We start from the raw sequence: 19625 nt of genomic DNA on the forward strand, positions 1-19625 counted from the left end.
ATGGCTCGCAAGAGACCCAACCCCGTCAGATCCAGGATGAGGATGGGTCGTTCCTCCTGGATCACGAGTGGTGAAATAGCGGCGGAAGTGTCTTCGCCCACGCGGGAAATCCGCAGCACAGGAGACTGGGCCAATAGGAGGTCCATTGGGGCAAACGGCCAACGTCGCCGGAAAGCTTGTAACTGCCATTCCTGCAGTCTAATTCCTTGGCGGCGCCGCAGCAGCCGCAAGACCCCGTGGGAGATAATAGAGAAAGGCGCCGACAACATGACGGTCGCGGGCACTTGGTCCGTAGCATATGGTGCGTCATTCGTCTCAATGACCACCACAAAGGTGCCCATCGGTCCCTGGAAGGCGTTAAACTTTATTAATTTGCAACCCGAACAGTTTCCCACGGTTCTCGCGAGATAGCCTGACGCGAAAAGTTAAAATCACGAGAAGTCACATCTGTGATTGCATGCACGCGTAAATAAGTTTCAACGTCTGGGCGAGACCGAAGAGTCTTATGCGGATATTTTGCTGGAGGGTGATAATAAATGTCAAGTTCAGGACCTCCAGGCTTTGGTTTTTTCCTTATGATTATCTCACGTTTCCATCCTATACGGAAAAGATTGACAAATCTCATAGGATTTATGGGAACAGGGTTGGACAATTCCTTTTCGTCTTCCTCGGATTCAGAGGAAGAACTAGAATCGTCAGGGTGAGATAGAGGAGAGGGTAGAGGGAGAGACTTCTCTCTCAAGCTCCTATCAGGAGAGGAAGGAGGAGAAAGGTCTGGCGGTATCCGATTCACTCGGAAAACCGCTGGAGGATCTGAGAATAAGTAAAGTTCGTCTGGTTCAGATTCCTCGGGACGATCAGAGACTTCTGGAAACGACTCTGGTATGTTTTCTGACGGGGAATAAGAGGATTCATCAGTGGATGAAGCTGAGAATGACGATGACGTTTCTCCAGACCAGAGCTGTGCTAATTAGCTGACAACTAATTGAATTAGAATTAGCAATTAGGAAAATATTTATGAACTAATTAATTAGCCAATTAGCAATTAGGGAAATATTTATGAACTAATTAATTAGCCAATTAGCAATTAGACATAGAAACTAATTCAATTCAATTAGAAATTAGACATTTATTTATCAAACTAATTAATTAGAATTACTGTTTTCTAATTAAGGTACAAAAGAAACCATAAGTAAACATAAAAGTTTAAAGTGCCCATGGATTTAGTACTTTGGTAATGCAAAGTTTAATGTTTTAATGCCATTGAGAAACGGGTATGGAACCCATGAATTAATTCTCGAAAAATGAGACAGGCCTCGAGTGTTCCGTCATGTTAAAATTTGTCTCATTTCTTCATTTTATTGCACAGTTCCTATAATGGACTCCTGAGTAGTAAATACATGCGCACTGCTATTAAATCGAGTAGGTAAATCAGTCGAAATTTCGAAATGGGGCAGTTGCGAACTACGAAATTTTCTACTAGTACTAGTATTCTCTCATAATTGAGGAGCTGAAAAATTTAGAGTAGCACTAAGGTTTCCTCATCGATATAATAAGGCTTTTTCATATTCAAATAGATGAATCAAGAATTAATTCCTCGATTTTTTTTACAACAAATTGGCGTAAAAGATTAATTGAAAATCCAATTGGCTAATTAGTTAATCCTAAATCTAATTAAATTTTAATTAGATAATTACCTTTCCGAATCATACTAATTAATTAGAATTACTTCTCAATTAGCACTAAGGTAATTAAAATTCAATTACCATTTTCAATTAGAAAATGTTGCTAATTAATTAGAAATTGAATTAGCTAACTAATTAATTAGCACAGCTCTGACTTGGGAACACCTTAACATATTTCACGGCAAGAAAAGAAAGCGGGATGTTGAAACATATGTTGACAGCGATCTCCCCAAGGAGAAGTTGTTAAAACATTACGATTCTTTGCCTCTTACGATGTTGGATAAGTACATTAGCAGTTTAGATTTACGTGAGTATTAAATATTCAACTATAACACTTCTTTAGTCCACTTCTCAAACTCTAAATTATTTCAGCGGATCTTAAAATTGTTGACGTAAATAATCACGAGGGAATGATTGAACAAATCGAAATATCGAGGATGAATTCCGTGATAAAAGTCTCATACTATAGCGATACTCCCATAAAATTAATTTTTTTGTCCACTGGTTTTTTGACTGTATCAAAGATGTTTCATAGCGCCTCCCATGAAGTATATTTTGACTTTTCTTTGCAACTGTTGAATGAACATCTTATTTCAATAGCGCTCTCAGAACTAAGCGCTGATCATGTGTTTTGCACCGGAATACCAAATGTAAACCACACTAGAGTTCTATCAGAAGTAATTAAATGAACCGAAGTTAACAGAGTCCTATTAATAGTGGATGATATTTTATGCATGAAATATCATCCATGGCCCCACTGTTTCTTTATTAATCCCAAGGGAGTCCCACTTTTTCTTAATTAATCCCAAGGGGGTCCCACTCTTTCTTAATTAATCCCAAGGGGGTCCCACTCTTTCTTAATTAATCCCAAGGGGGTCCCACTCTTTCTTAATTAATCCCAAGGGGGTCGGACTCTTTCTTAATTAATCCCAAGGGGGTCCCACTCTTTCTTAATTAATCCCAAGGGGTTCCTCACTTCAAAAAATTGTGCATCTTATAGATAATTTTTTTTTAATTCCTCAAGTTACTTCGGTCATTTTAATTCCATGTTCTTACATAGTAACCTTTCATCGTAAATTATTACACAGATATCTTAACTATTGAAACAATTATCCCTTCAGGCCGACTGTTTAAATTTGGAGACTACAAAGAATTTACTGAGAATAAATTTTCCATTTGAGAGGTTTCATGCTGTTGATTGTTATTCTTGGTTTGTTCCACCAGCTAATGTGCCCAAGGATGAATTAAAAAGAAAGATTTACCAGTGTGGAAAATGCAGAAGCCTTAATTGGTAATGTTTAAATAATTAATTTAAGTGAACGTGATTATTTATTGCTAACATTTTAAGGTACTTGAAAAATTGTAGGAAGAAAAACGAAAATCTGGAAATTAAAAAGAACCATAACAAATTCTAGGTGTAAAATCAGTGTTTTAACACCACAATCTAGAAGGAAAAAATTAAAGAAAATAGGCAGTGTCGAAGTCGGTTAAGAAATAAACTCCAAGATTTAGAAAAGAAGTTATAGACCAAGAGCCAGTGGCCTGGATCTTACCTCATAAAGTACAAAAGGTCTGACCATTGGAATGAGTTCAGTTTTGATGCTCATTAATAGATTTGGCCGTCTTACGCGTCACAACTGGGGCATTTGAGGGGGGCGGGGTCATGTTTGACCCTAATGAGGTATGATTTCTTACCTCATGAGGTACATGAATAAAAAAGGTGGCAAATGATAGAACTGGAAATGGCGATTCCAAATATATGAAATCTGACGTCATCAAAGGGGGCCATCAATAAATCAGACGGGGTTTAAAATGGTCGAATGAGGTATGAATTCTTACCTCATGAGGTACATGTATGAATCCGGTGTTGTTTGATAGATCTGGTCGTGCTAAATAACAGAATATAAAATCTGACTGGAAAATACGCGGCTTAGGCTTAATCTGACGGCCTGATTCTTGCGACAGACTATGACAACTTCGTGCCTCATAAAGCTAGATTCCCACTCGACCGAAAAAAACCGGCGCAAATCACGCAGCATACGGTAGAAATTTTACCTTACGCTGTAGACTGTTCACACTACGACTGAATTTTGAGTTTGGCGGTAGATATTTTTGGTTCACGTGACAGATTAGAGTGGTTTCCATAACATTTATTTCGCACTCTGAATTGGTATAGCTCTATTATTAAATGATGCTGATTTAAGTTCATTTCATTTATCACAGTCAAAAGTATTTCACCACATTACCTCGAAAACTCGCTCAAACAAGTTAAGTCATAAGTCTTCCAGGAAATCCAAGCCCGCCATCTATAGCTCAGTTTCACAAGATTAGTTTGCCCATTAACCCGGATCTGGAGTTACGTTAGCCTACGGAAATTCTGGTTGATGGGAAGGGCTGTCAGACCGCTGTCAGTGTAGTGATTAGTGTGAAACATGTTATCGCGTTGTAATTTTGATTTAGAATTGCTTATTTTTCTTTTGCTAATTAGGAAAAAGGCCTAGGATCAGTGTATTTAATTACAATGCCCAAATGAAAGACATATCTTAACACGATTTATGTGATATTAAAAGCACTTAACCGTAAGCGACTAAAACGTTTTGTAAAACTGAAAAATATTGACCAGTATCTTTCGCAAACGGAAAACGTTAAAGCATTGAAAAAATTTGTCAGACTTAAAAAGGAAAACAAATTTCAATGTCGACGCACGTATCCTACAATTAGTAATAAATCGGTCCAACTATCCCCGCTAAAAACCTTTAAATCGGTGGAAACTCAGTGCTGTATTAGGAATGCCTGAAAAATGTTATTTCATGATGAAGGCTATATTGATCATTTGAATTCATATTGATTTCCTTTCCAACACAAGCGTTTGAAAATTGCGCAAAATACCTATAGACCGCCAATTAATTTTTTGAAGTCGGAAAGATAAAGTGGACTTCCACTATTATATTCACAACCCAACACTATGTATGGAACAACTTGTTTCCTTCGGCGCTCTTCTCTCTCAAACCATTCCTCATTGGCTATCACTTACTTCCGATTGGTTGCCCCGCTTATTAAAAATTTCTTTCGCGCCAAAATCATTCCTCTAGTTTAGTTCACAAATTCGGCGCTGCGTTTCGCATATACCCTTTTCGCTTCAGTGCTGGGAGACAATGCTGATGCACAGCGATGTTATATCGTTCAGTACTTCTAGGGTGCTGTAATATGATCCACTTCTGGTTAAGTTTAATGAACTTGACATCAGTGGGGCTGATTTTACAATATATCACCTGCTACATTTAAGCTAGACTCGCACTCGACGGAAATCACGACGGAAACCCGGCAGAAAGGGGTTCGACCGAAAAATCTTTACGCCGAGCCCGACGGAATTTCCGCTCGGCCGGGCGCAAGTTGTGTTCTATTTTTCGGTCGTGTTCGGCGTTACGCCGGTGTCTCAGCCAATGAACTTATCCCACTGACTACGTCATAAATTTCAAGAGTGCACGCATACGCTAGATAGATTGATAGCCGCCATGTATTTTTTTTTGGTCAGAAACATGCCACGAAGAAAGAAAAATGTCTCTAATGGAAGTATATAGAGGTAAGATGTTAATAAGGAAGTCTTTATTGAGGAGGTTAGAAAATATACTTTCTTGTACGATCTAAGCGACAATGGGACAGAGATACCAATTCAGAGTGCGAAATAAATGTTATGGAAACCACTCTAATCTGTCACGTGACCCAAAAATATCTACCACCAAACTCAAAATTCAGTCGTAGTGTGAACAGTCTACAGCGTAAGGTAAAATTTCTACCGTATGCTGCGTGATTTGCGCCGGTTTTATTCGGTCGAGTGGGAATCTAGCTTTATGAGGCACGAAGTTGTCATAGTCTGACGCAAGAATCAGGCCGTCAGATTAAGCCTAAGCCGCGTATTTTCCAGTCAGATTTTATATTCTGTTATTTAGCACGACCAGATCTATCAAACAACACCGGATTCATACATGTACCTCATGAGGTAAGAATTCATGACTCATTCGACCCTTTTAACCCCCGTCTGATTTATTGATGGCCCCCTTTGATGACGTCAGATTTCATATATTTGGAATCGCCATTTCCAGTTCTATCATTTGCCACCTTTTTTATTCATTTACCTCATGAGGTAAGAAATCATACCTCATGAGGTAAGAAATCATACCTCATTAGGGTCAAACATGACCCCGCCCTCCTCAAATGCCCCAGCTGTGACGCGTAAGACGACCAAATCTATTAATGAGCATCAAAACTGAACTCATTTCAATGGTCAGACCTTTTGTACTTTATGAGGTAAGATCCAGGCCACTGGCTCTTGGTCTATTAGTTGAAAGCGGACTTCCATTAAATGATACCCAACATCGTGAAATGCTTGAAGCTGTAGCGGCAATGAAAGAAAGGGGACAGACTGACATCGAAAAATTTGTGGAGGCCTCTTCTAAGAATAAAATGTTAGGTATAGCATTAAGAAAGGCGTGGAAAATGGATACTCAACACACTGAGCAGAATGGTTTCATGAAAGATCAAGAAAAATGCAAAAACGGTTCGAAAGGAAATCGCTGGAGTCCACTCACGTACCGAATAGCCCTGAGCATTTTCTCCGGCTGCGTATGAAGCACTGGCATCATTTGAAATATTCAAATTACCAAGCGTGCATACTCTTAGGGCAAAGGCTAGGAAAATCCCAAGTGACCAGGGCATTGACTTAAAGTTTTTACAGTCTGAAGCTGACAGATTTGAGGTGCACTGTGAGAAATACCCAGAACCGGTCCGCGACAATTTGGTCTCGCCGTTATGGTCTTGCCGATTTGGTCTCGCCGTTTTGGTCTCGGGACAAATTTGTCTCGTGACAATTGGGTCTCGGGACAAATGGGTTTCGGGACAATTGGGTCTCGGGACAAATGGGTTTCGGGACAAATGGGTCTCGGGACAATTGGGTCTCGGGACAAATGGATCTCGGGACAAATGGGTCTCGGGACAATTGTGTCTCTGGACAATTGGGTCTCGGGACAATTGGGTCTCGGGACAAATGGGTCTCGGGACAAATGTGTCTCGGGACAAATGTGTCTCGGGACAATTGGGTCTCGGGACAATTGGGTCTCGGGACAATTGGGTCTCGGGACAAATGGGTCTCGGGACAAATGGGTCTCGGGACAATTGTGTCTCGGGACAAATGGGTCTCGGGACAAATGGGTCTCGGGACAAATGGGCTTCGGAACAAATGGGTCTCGGGACAAATGTGTCTCGGGACAAATGGGTCTCGAGATAATTGGGTCTCGGGAACTAATCCAACCCAACCTTGTTTGGAGGTAAGAAGATTATTTTTATGAGTATTAAAAGCCCGCCTCTTACCAAGAACAATTTATTAGCAATAATAGAAATTTTTTGGAGAAGGTGTCAAAAATTAATAGGAGAATATTTTGGAAAAGGTGGCAGCTAATTAATTGGAGAGTATTTTGGAATAGGAGGCAGCTAACTTTTAGGAGAATATTTTGGAAAAGGTGGCAGCTAATTAGTAGGAGAATGTCTTGGAAAAGGTGGCAGCTAATTAATAGGAGAATGTTTTGGAAAAGGTGGCAGCTAATTAATAGGAGAATGTTTTGGAAAAGGTGGCAGCTAATTAATAGGAGAATATTTTGGAAAAGGTGGCAACTAATTAATAGGAGAATATTTTGGAAAAGGTGGCAGCTAATTAATAGGAGAATATTTTGGAAAAGGTGGCAGCTAATTAGTAGGAGAATGTTTTGGAAAAGGTGGCAGCTAATTAATAGGAGAATATTTTGGAAAAGGTGGCAGCTAATTAATAGGAGAATGTTTTGGAAAAGGTGGCAGCTAATTAATAGGAGAATGTTTTGGAAAAGGTGGCAGCTAATTAGGAGAATATTTTGAAAAAGGTGGCAGCTAATTAGTAGGAGAATGTTTTGGAAAAGGTTGCAGCTAATTAATAGGAGAATGTTTTGGAAAAGGTGGCAGCTAATTGTTAGGAGAATATTTTGGAAAAGGTGGCAACTAATTAATAGGAGAATATTTGGAAAAGGTGGCAGCTAATTAATAGGAGAATATTTTGGAAAAGGTGGCAGCTAATTAGTAGGAGAATGTTTTGGAAAAGGTGGCAACGAATTATCAGAGCCATTGTTTTGGAAAAGGTGGCAACGAATTATTGGGACCATTGCTTTGGAAAAGGAGGCAACTAATTAGGTGACCAAATAATCACGAGACCAAATAGTCCCGAGACCAAATAGTCCCGAGACCAAACAGTCCCGAGACCAAATAGTCGCGAGACCAAACAGTCCCGAGACCAAATAGTCCCGATACCAAACAGTCCCGAGACCAAATAGTGCCGATACCAAATAGTCCCGAGACCAAATTTTTATGAGTATTAAAAGCCCGCCTCTTACCACGAACAATTTATTAGCAATAATAGAAATATTTTGGAAAAGGTGTCAAAAATTAATAGGAGAAGATTTTGGAAAAGGCGGCAGCTAACTATTAGGAGAATATTTTGGAAAAGGTGGCAGCTAATTAGTAGGAGAATGTCTTGGAAAAGGTGGCAGCTAATTAATAGGAGAATGTTTTGGAAAAGGTGGCAGCTAATTAATAGGAGAATATTTTGGAAAAGGTGGCAACTAATTAATAGGAGAATATTTGGAAAAGGTGGCAGCTAATTAATAGGAGAATATTTTGGAAAAGGTGGCAGCTAATTAGTAGGAGAATGTTTTGGAAAAGGTGGCAACTAATTAGTAGGAGAATATTTAGGAAAAGGTGGCAACGAATTATCAGAACCATTGTTTTGGAAAAGGTGGCAACGAATTATTGGGACCATTGCTTTGGAAAAGGAGGCAACTAATTAGGTGACCAAATAATCACGAGACCAAACAGTCCCGAGACCAAACAGTCCCGAGACCAAATAGTCCCGAGACCAAACAGTCCCGAGACCAAATAATCACGATACCAAGTAGTCCCGAGACCAAATAGTCCCGAGACCAAACAGTCCCGAGACCAAATAGTCCCGAGACCAAACAGTCCCGAGACCAAACAGTCCCGAGACCAAACAGTCCCGAGACCAAACAGTCCCGAGACCAAACAATCCCGAGACCAAATAGTCCCGAGACCAAATAGTCCCGAGACCAAATAGTCCCGAGACCAAACAGTCCCGAGACCAAACAGTCCCGAGACCAAACAGTCCCGAGACCAAATAGTGCCGATACCAAATAGTCCCGAGACCAAATAATCACGATACCAAATAGTCCCGAGACAAATAATCACGATACCAAATAGTCCCGAGACCAAATCGGTGAGACCAATTAGTCCCGCGACCAAATCGGCGAGACCAAATTGTCCTGTTCTGACCCAGAACACGCTAAACCTCCCAAAGAAGGCATCCTTATTTTTGACGAGGTAAAAGTAATAGGCAAATTGATTTGGAACTCCCAAAACGATCAATACGTTGGTGCTCAGTTAGATTCTAAAGAGTTAGCTTCATTGGAAGATCTTTACAAAGAACCGAACGTAACTGAAGTTCTTGAAGCTGAGTATGTTTTGCAGTTCCTCTGGAGAGCAGCGTTTACCAAATTTGATATTATAGGACCATATTTCATGTTTGCTAAACAAGTATCCCATTCTGTTAATTCCAAGACGGTTATGTGTTGCATGTGGGCCTTAAACACTGTCGGGCTAGAAACAGTAGTTCTTGTTTGCGAAGGTGGTTCTTCAAACTTAACTTCTTTGCGCCAAAGTTTAGGTGTTGCAAGCGGACATATACCATTACCAGAGAGCGGAAATGCGAAATATAACTTTAGAATTATACCTAAATTTAAAAATTCATTTATCATTGACCGCTACGTGCATTGGATAATATGTCCCAGCCACCAGTTGAAGAACAACATAAATGCCCTTCATCATTCCCAGGAGGAAGGATACAGGGATTTCACTGTAAAAGGTAGAGATGAACCGGTACCGGTACCATATCGGTATCGGCACCGATACTCAGGGTTTCCCAATAGTATCGGATCGGTTGGTTCGATACCGATACTAAACCGATACTCGTTTAAAATGCGTTATATGACGCTACATGACATTTTTAGGTGTTTTCGTAACGTAATGATGGTGATAATATCTCATTTCTATGAATTACAATCGTGACGAGTTCTCATTTATATAAAAAGTACCTGAATTCAGTTTATCTAACAACTAATAAGCGAAAATCTTTCTTAGTACGCGCCTGTAGGGATGAACCGATACCATATCGGTATCGATAGGTATCGGTTCATGTTTGTACCGGTATCGATCGGTATCGGGTTAAGCCTGGTATCGGCCATCTCTAGTAAAAGGTGTTAGGTTTGGCTGGCAGCAGATTAAAGACATGAAAAAAAGAGAAGACGATAGGAGAGAATGTGACGAGCTAGCACAAGTTAAAAGGATTGCGTCAATCTCATATTGAAAGGGACTCCTGGACCAAACTTAATGTCACTCCCGCTCGCATCATGCAGCAGAACCCTGCACTAGCCGAGCTTTATGGATATGCTAATCCAATGAATGGTAAAATTCCTTCTGATAAAGATACTGTAATGGCTTGTTACGATTACCTTAATGCCTGTAATATGTACTTTGAAAATGGCCTTTTGTCCCAGACTCGTACTGATTCCCTAGAATCTGATCCAGTAAAGTCAATGTTAGCTGGATTAAAATATTTTGAACAGTGGGCCTCCGAAAGGCTTGATGATGGTGAAAAACTGACAGCAAAGAAAATATTTCTGGCATGGCAAACATTTGAATTTGTTGAATTTATCAAGGATATGTGCTCGAGAAACCCAGGTTCTTATGTTTACCCTATTCGAATCAATGGCTCGGCTGTAGAAACCATTTTTAGCCAGATGAAATATATAGCTGCAGGAAAGCTCACCAGTGTAAATATGAAAAATGTTAGATGGTCCCTTATTGTTAAAAAATGCACCAACACTGCTCAAAATGCAGAAGCTATGTATAGAAAAGTTGATTTGGATATTAGACGAAATATGTTAGTTGGAATAAAATTTAATTCTATGTTTTTCATTAAATTTTGATAATAACAGTATGATTGCTAACTAATCAAAGATAGCGAAAGTAATTTTGGTTTTTAATTGAAATAAATTTTTCAATTATGAAAAAAATTTGTACTTTTAATTTCAAAATTAGTCACATTACTAATATTTTCATCATCACAGACTTTTAATGTTTAAATTCGAAAGATAATTAAGTATCACAAATGTAAAAATTCATCACAGATTTAAGTATCACAAATGTAAAAATTCATCACAGATTTAAGTATCACAAATGTAAAAATTCATCACAAATTTAAGTATCACAAATGTAAAAATTCATCACAGATTTAAGTATCACAAATGTAAAAATTCATCACAGATTTAAGTATCACAAATGTTAAAATTCATCACAGAGATTTTTCCTAATTTTTTTCCCTAATTTGGTTTTACGTATTTCATAAACGCCACTTTTTGAGGTACTGGGGTGACCAGGGCTTTCAAGCATTTCTGATACAGCCATGGTTGGTCTTAAAATATTCTGAGAGACAGTTGAATTTATTACAGTTGCTTCGGAATCTGAATCCAAGAATTTTATTCTTTGAGATCTAGTCTTCCTTTTCTTAGATAAAGCGTCTTCTTCTTCGGTGTCATCATTGCTAATCTTTTTAGGCTTAGTAATTTTTATTTTCTTTCCAGCCTTTGAGTTTGTTTTTTAGCAACTTGACTAGAATAACCATCATCTGACATTGCCCTTTTAGGTCTGCCTCGCTTCTTTGGGACTGTTTTGTCTTTGGATACTTCTTCAGACCCTGTTTTTTTGGCCTGCCTCTCTTCTTAATTGCTGCGCTTTCTTTAGTTTCACTAGGAAGTTTCCCATCAGCTTTTACTATTCCAGGCTTTCCTTTAACTATCTTTTTATCTAAGGCATTCTCATTCATTTGCTTCTTACCGTTGGCAGCTTTATTTTCGCACCTTTAGCTCCCATTGAATAAATCAAACACCTTAAATTTTGGCCACCCATTCCTCGGTTCCCTTTGCGTTCGTTTCTCTTATTTACTTGACCCCTTACCAAGTCCGCTATTTTACCATGAGCTACCTTTCTTTGCAACACAAGCCGAAATGATTCTAAATCGTCTTTGGTAAAGTTGTGTTCCTCAACAGCAGGAATTTCGGCGATAGCGGAATCGAACATATGTTTCAGTTTACCAGAGTTTTTTACCAGATCCATAGTCTTTTCTGATAACAACAAATAATTTATTACCAATACTAAAGTAAAAAAATTTTAAAGCTGACATACTTATTCCTTGTGAAGAATTTGTGCTTTTATTACATCTTTTGAATTCGTTTCCTACAGACTTCAGTGACATAAGGGATGAGGGAAACGTGAGGAAGCAACATACCTCCCTTATTAATCCAGATAAGGGCTGGTGGAATGTCTTTAGAAAACTGATCAATATTGCGCAGTGATAAAGATATTTTCCACATGGTGTGGGCATGATCTCGTTGTTCCTTGGTGCCTGGTTGTTTTCCCTTAAGGAATCTTGACTTTATTGGCATCTTCACCTTATTTAATCCCCAAATTTCTCCTAATGCTCCTCCACCAAGCCTGTTTATTGTATACAGTCTCTCTGTCTTGAAATCTCGTATATTTCTAGTTTTATCCAAGTTTGGGTTGTCAATCCAAGAATATGCAACATTTCAGTGGCGTAGGAACGGGGGGGGTACAATGTACCCTTGTATCCCCCTAAAATTTTACTAGGGCGCCTAAATGGATCAGAAAGGGCGCCAAATTTATAATCAAAGGGCGCCAAATGATTCAGAAGTAAAAAGAGGCGAATAGACCATTTCGGTATTAGGCGCAGCGCCGTTTTCCGTCGTAGAAGCCAAGCCCGTCTTGGGTAAGGCATAAAAAGGTAGAGAACTTTTTCAGCTTATCAAAGACAGCTTCGCAAATTTGGGGCGCTGAAGACCGTTCGTGCCTGCGCAGAGATGAATACCGAAATGATCTATTGTGAAAATAAAGCGGACACGGAGAAACCTTTTTTTAAAGGCAATGGTAGCAAGAAAGTATGCAGGACGAAACCTAGTCTTTTGCATCTTAATCGTCTGCTTCTTGTAGTGCCTGCCACTTACGCTTCAGCACCCAGAGATCCTCTAATTCCAATAAAATCAATATTTTAGAAAGTATCCTACAATTTCACAAATCGTCCTTTAAAGTCCTGTATTTTTGGGATTTTGAAGTAATTATTTATAATCCCAGTTGCATGACGTTTTAAACGTTGAATTAGCGAGATCTCATTTGGTCACATAAAAAAATCGCGGAGCTCGCTTCGCTCGCTCAGGAGATTTTTCCCTTCAATGTTTCCATAATTGAATTTAAATAATTTTTAAAGTATATCAATTACTTTGCATTCTGAGCTGCGTTCCAATTGAACTTTGCCTAACACCTTTCATCTAAAATGTCTAAGTTCACAGATTAAACTCAATTAGAGCACAGACTTTTAAATTATCTTTAATTATAAAAAGAATTTTGTAAATTAGTTTTCTCTGGAAATTATCTTTTCCTACCTGACCATTTAAATAGCTTGATTTGGTAATTTTCAGTCACTTTGAAGTCTCTTTTTGCTTATTGTTTTTTTAATCATTAGTCTTTTTTAAAAGTAAATCTGAATGGGTCTTCTATGTGAGCCCTTGAGTATTTGATTAGATCAAGATGTGATAAAACGCACTTAAAGGAATCTTACATTCTCACTAAATAAAATTATCCGCACTATGGTTCTTATCATTTAAGAGTCCTATATAATCCTTTAGTTTTATGAATTCGGTCCTATAAAATCCGATATTTTGAGAAAGGAATCCTATTTTTCGTATTAAAATATTCTCTAAAAGAGTTGGTGCCCTGATATACGGGAAAAATTACTCAAAAAGAATAAATCATTTAGTGATTATCTAAACATATCCAGAGAGGATTGATAAAAATTTATTGTGCCGAACATTATCCACAAGCAACAACTATCGGCCACCAGTTTCTGGAAAATCATAATAATTCACCATTTCACATTTCACTGTAACTAAAGTACCTTAATTGTTAAATGCATTTTTCGACATTTTTCTTTTCTTGGGGGAGGGGGGCGCTCAAATCCACATTTAGACTGTACCCCCCTAAATTCGAAACGTTCCTACGCGCCTGATTGTGATCTATCATTTCAACTCTCGAGCTTGATGCTTTCAATATGTGAAATTTAAGGGCTAGATACTGAATTATTATCAGTGCTAATTTTGACTCAATGCGCTAGTCTTATTTGACAAATCGAAACGAAACTGCGGAATTTTCTGAATATATTCGTTTACCCATTGTGGCCAAGCATATGCAAATCCAGAGGAAGCAGCGTGAGTGTCTTGAAATTGTGTTTTCAACCTTTCATAGTTTGAATGAAATTCTTGAAGTATTTGCGTTAAAGATCCGTTACTCATAGCTTCATGAATTAGTTCCTTCCGCTTTCCAGTCTTGTCAACTTCAAAAAAATCGTCCTTAAATCCGTTTAACAGAGATTCTTCTTTTACATGATCCATGTTTTTAACTATTTAAGCCTTCGTCAATCAACAAACTAGGGATCCACACGTGCATTTTTCTATAGTAACCTTGGATCCACACTACCTTCGTCTGTCTCTCTCTCTCTCTTTCCGCTCTTTAGCAGCGAGCTAACGCGGACGCGCGGCTGCCGGCACTACGTTTTTCCGCGTATTTCTACAGGGAACATGTAAATCGGCTCTCCGCCGGGCAGAGAGCAGAGGTAACTACGCCATCAAAACTTTTTTAATCCTAAAGGGGGTTGGAAGCTATCTTGGAAAAAGGGGGTCGTATTTCGAATACGATGCTCCCAGCGCCTTCGATAGAAATAAACTTTTTGTTGTTACTCGTGCGGGGGAGAATCCCCCCCTCGCACGAGGTATTGGTCCCTGTTTTCAAGGTCTCTCTAGCGTAGCTTTGGCAATGCATGGCGACAGGACTACCGTGTGTTCGGGCTTTTCATCCCCATCATTGCGATTTCGATTTTTTAAAGTAAACACTTATTTGGTGACTCCACCAGAACGCACTCTAGCTGAAGCCGCAAAAAAGGATAAATAGACTCCGCCTCCTCCGAAGCACGCGTTGGTGCGGTGGGTTAAGGATGGTGGCGCGCGATGGTGCTAGTGGATAGCTTAAGTCTTTAGAAGGAGTTGTCTGCTGCGAGTTCTACTGTTAATATTTATTAGACTCTCACAAGTTCACAACTGGAGGTATGGCGTCTAGCAAAGAATTTTTTATCTAATGCTCGCTTTTTTAGCCCCTATTGTTTAAATTTTTATTATCTTACATATCCCGCACGAGTGTCCTTTCTGCTGGGGCAGCTTGTTTTTACTTACTTTTGGTAAAGGTATTGAGGATAATATAGCAGCTGACTTCAATAAAAAGACACATTTAAATTCAAACGACAAGCTAATTTTTAGCCACATCGTATATACGATGGGCTATTAGTTTGACCTGGTGTGTAGAAGAAGAAGATGATGATGATGTTTATAGTTAAACACTCTCTTTTGAGAGTTCAGTTCTTTGGCAGCGTATGGGCGTAAGAAGCAGGGGAGAAGCTGAAAGGCTTCGTCTCCGACGAGGACATGAGGAACTTTAAAATTAGTTCCTGGTAAATTTTTGGATTAACTTTTCCTTCAGAAATGGCTTTTCCGATATCCGGTGATTTGAACACTCCTCCGTCGGAAGTTGACACGTAAGTGCCAATGTCAACCGTCAAAAACTTATAATTGGCATCCACAACCGCCATTAGGACGATGGATTTAAAGCCCTATATGTTGGCAGGCTCGAAATTGGTGTAATTTGTTTTATAATGAACGTATTTTGTAAATCAACTCGGCGAGATCGTAGCTCCAACAATTAAATGGGTAAAATTAACTGTAACCTCTGAGCAATAAAATGATCAAACGGACCGTGTTGAACACTACGTTCTTTTCGGCGAAATTAAGTACGATTTCAAGCAAATTCTGTTATTTTAAAATTGTCTCTCGCTCTAATTACAATATCTATAACCAAAGCACGTTTAATAAATAATATTCATAATAGGGCGTTTTCCTTTTACCACGTTCTCAAATATATATATTTAAATATACGTTTAATTTCAAGGTAAAAATCTTTGATAAGCTAATAAAAAAAACCTCTATTAATAATTAAGTATGGAATTTGCCGGTTAATAGCCATAGATTAGAGCCGAGTCGGAGTATAGACACCGGTGGTTCAAGTGTTTTTGATCGTTCGCTTGGTCTTTCCATCAAACAAGAATTATGTCGCTGAAGATAATATTTTTCGTGTTTGAAGTGATTCATAAATTGATGTCATTTATATCGTCTCTACTTAAAAGTATTCCGTTGCCGCAAATTTTAGATTCTTACCCAAATTACGGTTTCAAGCCGGTTTTCGCCTTTGGACACGCCAGGTTCATAAAGCTCTTTCCACCCGTTAAAGGAATCAGCTCTACAACTTGTGAGTTTGGATTCTTTAAATAAACAGTTTTAAAGATAAATTAGAATACCCACTTTATTTAAATCCGAGTTTTATCGGTTGCGACTTTTTGTTGTCAAGCTTACGCATTGTCTTTAAAGTAACAAAAGATGCATGAAATACAGCTGTACAATTAACCAAGGTTTACAGTTATTTCAAATGTTTAAGTTATAAAAGTTTATGTAACGGTGACGGATGAAAGAAAAAAAATCATCGACGTTTTCGTTGCCATTGTTATACTAATCATTTGTATTTCACAATGAACGCTAAATACGTTCAACAATAAGTTTATAAGCTATGTTTCATAAGTTTGTCACTGGCTGCTTAGAGCTTGTCACGAAGTGCCGTGGATGAAACGTCATAGATTCTAGAAAAGCGACACCTGGTGAGGAGCTGTCGTAAGAATAGTGTAGACTAAATAGGAAGACGGACAGGATACGAAACATTTTAAGACGAAAACGTAGCAGACTATTTAATGGTGTCATGCATGCATGGACAAGCCCCTACGTAAGACTTATACTAGAGCATTGCTTAGTTATGATTTTGCCCTACTTTTCCATCGGTATATAACATATGTTAGTAAACTTTGCATTTTTTCTTACGTAATTCTAGATTGCTTATACATTATTAAATTACATCATTTAGGAAAACACACTGGCCGAATTAATAAATCTATGAATTCATAATTAAAGATCTTTCAACTTTCAGATTTTTTGGAAACCATTATGGGAATGTCTTCGATGTTTCGTCAAGAAGGACTTTTTCATTTACATTTATTTAATAAAAAACTCGTAATATTGGTTGATCCAGATTTAATTAAGGTAAGGCCTTTCGCAAGTGTGGCGACAAATTTGGGGCTGATCTCGCTAACACCCGCCGAAATGACCACTTATTTCAAGGTTGTGCTAACTAGTAGCAAAGAAATTAACAAAGCTGACCTTTATAATTTATTCCACATATTTTTAGGAAATGGCTTAATAACGAGGTAATTGTGAAAATATAATTACATTTCTTACTACAAGGCAAAAATCTAAATAGGAATTTACTTTTCTAATTTTCAGTAATGGAGACCTTTGGAAGAAACAGAGGAAATTGCTGAATCCGATGTTTCATCTCCAGAACATCAGGGAGTTCGTTCCCATGATGAACAAACACGTGAAAATTATAATCTCTCAATTTCAAGAAGACATATCCAAATCTGATTCCAAGATTTTAGATATATCAGAGTCAATCGAGAAGTGCGCGTTATTCATAATTACGGGTAAATTGAGAGCTATTTCATTACCTGACATTGAAGTGATATATCGAAAAGGCATATGGCATCAAACAGGCAGTCATTAAATTACATCCTAAACATATTTTAGCGCGTACATTTATGGGCCACAGGACATTTCAGCTTTAGCTTTGCGTATACAATCGGTTCGGCTCTTCAAATAAGCAGGCTTCTGTGTGAGTTAGGAGGGGGAAAATGGATTGAACAGGAACTTGTAACACGTACCGCAGCGCCATCTACCCCGAAATAGATTTAATCCGTGAAATTTGACTCTGACTTCTGCTACAGTTTATAGTAAGAGCCGGCGTTCTTAGAAGTTTATATGTTTACCCAACAGTTAACTAGTGTTACGGGTTCAAGGTTTTAGTATATATAAATATGCATTTTTCAATATAATCACAATTACAAACTATAGGGACTTGGCAGTACTACGTCACGCAACGTCAGGCTACCTTCCACTAATGCTAAAAAACATACCAAGAGGAGGGGCTTATATAGCTTTCATTCTGTAAAAAAAACATACCATAATGGCGCTAGGGGCGGAGTTAAGCCCGAATTGCCAAGTCCCTATTACGTTTAAAAAGTAAACTTAACTTCTAAAACACAACACCAGCAGCGCACGGCCGTACCGCATTACCTTCCTTTCACGAGTTACAGGATATTTAAAAATGGCTGCGTTTTCTAAAAGAAGTTTTCTAGCCTCACTAGACTTGTCATCGAAAAGGTCCGCTAGAGGCGACACTAGTAAAAACGGTTTACCTAAAATTACGCCCGATAACGGATCTGAAATTTCCTCTTAGTTTTGTGGACCGTGGTTCAGTGGAGCGTACCATGGGCATTATAATTCTAACAAGGTGGTGTTGGCAGACCATACATTTTTGCACACCTAATAAATTTTTAGTACTTTGGTCCAGTAAGACAGTGACCCATTAATAAAAACTGTCATTGTAGACAAAGACTGGAAAGTGTAAAAGATAAGGTTTGAAAATGAACTGCCTGAAGTAACAGATATTAAAATTTTCACTTTTGAAGACATCATTATAAAACATCAATTATTTTAAAAAATTCTTATCTTACTTTTTACCTCTCCGTGTGACGTAGTCCAGGAGAGGTTCTGTAACGGCCGTGTCTGTGTGTCTGTGTGTCTGTCTGTCTGTCTGTCTGTCCGTTGTTACACCCACGTGACCGCGTTCGCAGTTTGCGTATCGGAGCAAACGTGTTCGCCATTTCCGAACTGCTTTCACAGTCACGGAAATGGCTCCTCTACTTGAGAGTTGTCACACCACCATCTTCTGGTCTTTGTCCATACCTCACGGACACTAGTCTGTTCTTACTGGCTTCTAATCACCGCCATCTTCTGGTCTTCGTCCATTCCACGTGGACACCAGTCTGTACATACTGGCTTCTCTAATCACCACTATCTTCTGTTCTTTGTCAATCCCACATTGACACCCGTCTGCACTTACACTGCCTTCTAACACCACCATCCACTGGTCTTCCGTCTATTCCACATAGACACCAATCTGTATCATTGGCTTCTACTCCATTATCATCGTTTGGTTTTAGGTTATACGCGGCGATCAGCTAGGGTTACGAGAAACGTCTAGCCTCCCTAAGGTAGGATCGCTACCAAAGGTTTTCGCATTTGCGGTTTTTCCTTACTATTATAATGGAAACGAATCGTATATATACCCCAAATTTGAAAAAAGCGGGCAAGAGGGGTACCCTTCACTTTAAACGTCAATATTAGCAAAGTTTGAGAAGATAATAGGTATAACTTTATTTTAAACGATTTAACTATTATTAATGTTAATTATTGAAGATTAAAATAATTAAAAATAATTATATTCATTTAAATATTAAAGATAAACCTCTCGTGCAAAGAGAGAGATTATCATTGCCTCCTATATCTACCAAGGCCCGTGCATGCGATATATTTCCTTCATTGCCTCCTATATCTATCAAGGCCCGTGCATTGTGATATATTTCATTCATTGCCTCCTATATCTATCAAGGCCCGTGCATTGTGATATATTTCATTCATTGCCTCCTATATCTATCAAGGCCCGTGCATTGCGATA

At 38.6% G+C, this 19625-nt stretch overlaps 3 protein-coding genes across 5 annotated transcripts in view; 2 read left to right on the top strand and 1 right to left on the bottom strand.

The window, feature by feature from the left end:
• LOC149602869 (uncharacterized) lies at positions 1-10849 on the top strand. The gene is made up of 4 exons (XM_089860274.1): positions 1-301; positions 6028-6243; positions 6293-10238; positions 10331-10849. Exons 1-3 carry the CDS (start codon positions 1-3, stop codon positions 6967-6969), a joined length of 1194 nt encoding a protein of 397 aa, XP_089716400.1. The 3' UTR covers positions 6970-10238; positions 10331-10849.
• LOC149602870 (uncharacterized) lies at positions 10843-17361 on the bottom strand. Of its 3 annotated transcripts, none has more exons than XM_089860317.1 (4): positions 16163-17361; positions 12759-12874; positions 12018-12484; positions 10843-11956 (listed from the first exon to the last, which is right to left on the bottom strand). In XM_089860317.1, the coding sequence occupies exons 3-4, from the start codon at positions 12214-12216 to the stop codon at positions 11655-11657; spliced, it is 501 nt and encodes a 166-aa protein (XP_089716443.1). In that variant the 5' UTR covers positions 12217-12484; positions 12759-12874; positions 16163-17361; the 3' UTR covers positions 10843-11654. The 3 variants fall into 3 exon arrangements, with proteins under 3 accessions (XP_089716443.1, XP_089716444.1, XP_089716442.1); XM_089860318.1 differs by lacking the exon at positions 16163-17361 and having other exon boundaries at positions 10843-11581; positions 11670-11956; positions 12759-14598; XM_089860316.1 differs by lacking the exon at positions 16163-17361 and having other exon boundaries at positions 12759-14598.
• Positions 16055-19625, top strand: part of LOC149602871 (cytochrome P450 4V2-like) — a 23472-nt gene continuing 19901 nt past the window's right edge. Inside the window, exons 1-4 of the mRNA XM_089860310.1 lie at positions 16055-16253; positions 16980-17092; positions 17171-17256; positions 17333-17532. Coding sequence (XP_089716436.1) covers positions 16055-16253; positions 16980-17092; positions 17171-17256; positions 17333-17532 — 598 coding nt within the window. The remainder of the gene's footprint in view (positions 16254-16979; positions 17093-17170; positions 17257-17332; positions 17533-19625) is intronic.

This window comes from Phalangium opilio, unplaced genomic scaffold, assembly GCF_054372755.1.
Source record: "Phalangium opilio isolate 3A_F unplaced genomic scaffold, DU_Popi_V2 ptg000352l_1, whole genome shotgun sequence".
NCBI lineage: Eukaryota > Metazoa > Arthropoda > Arachnida > Opiliones > Phalangiidae > Phalangium > Phalangium opilio.

Excerpts from the sequence above, each read along its gene's own strand:
- LOC149602870 (XM_089860317.1), bottom strand. The coding sequence starts at position 12,216 with ATGCCCACACCATGTGGAAAATATCTTTATCACTGCGCAATATTGATC. Across the intron at positions 11,957-12,017 it reads AAATTCTTCACAAGGAATAA|AAAAGACTATGGATCTGGTA; the intron begins GTATGTCAGCTT and ends TGTTGTTATCAG.
- LOC149602869 (XM_089860274.1), top strand. The coding sequence starts at position 1 with ATGGCTCGCAAGAGACCCAACCCCGTCAGATCCAGGATGAGGATGGGT. Across the intron at positions 302-6,027 it reads CACTTGGTCCGTAGCATATG|TTGAAAGCGGACTTCCATTA; the intron begins GTGCGTCATTCG and ends TTGGTCTATTAG. Across the intron at positions 6,244-6,292 it reads TCAAGAAAAATGCAAAAACG|CATTTTCTCCGGCTGCGTAT; the intron begins GTTCGAAAGGAA and ends AATAGCCCTGAG.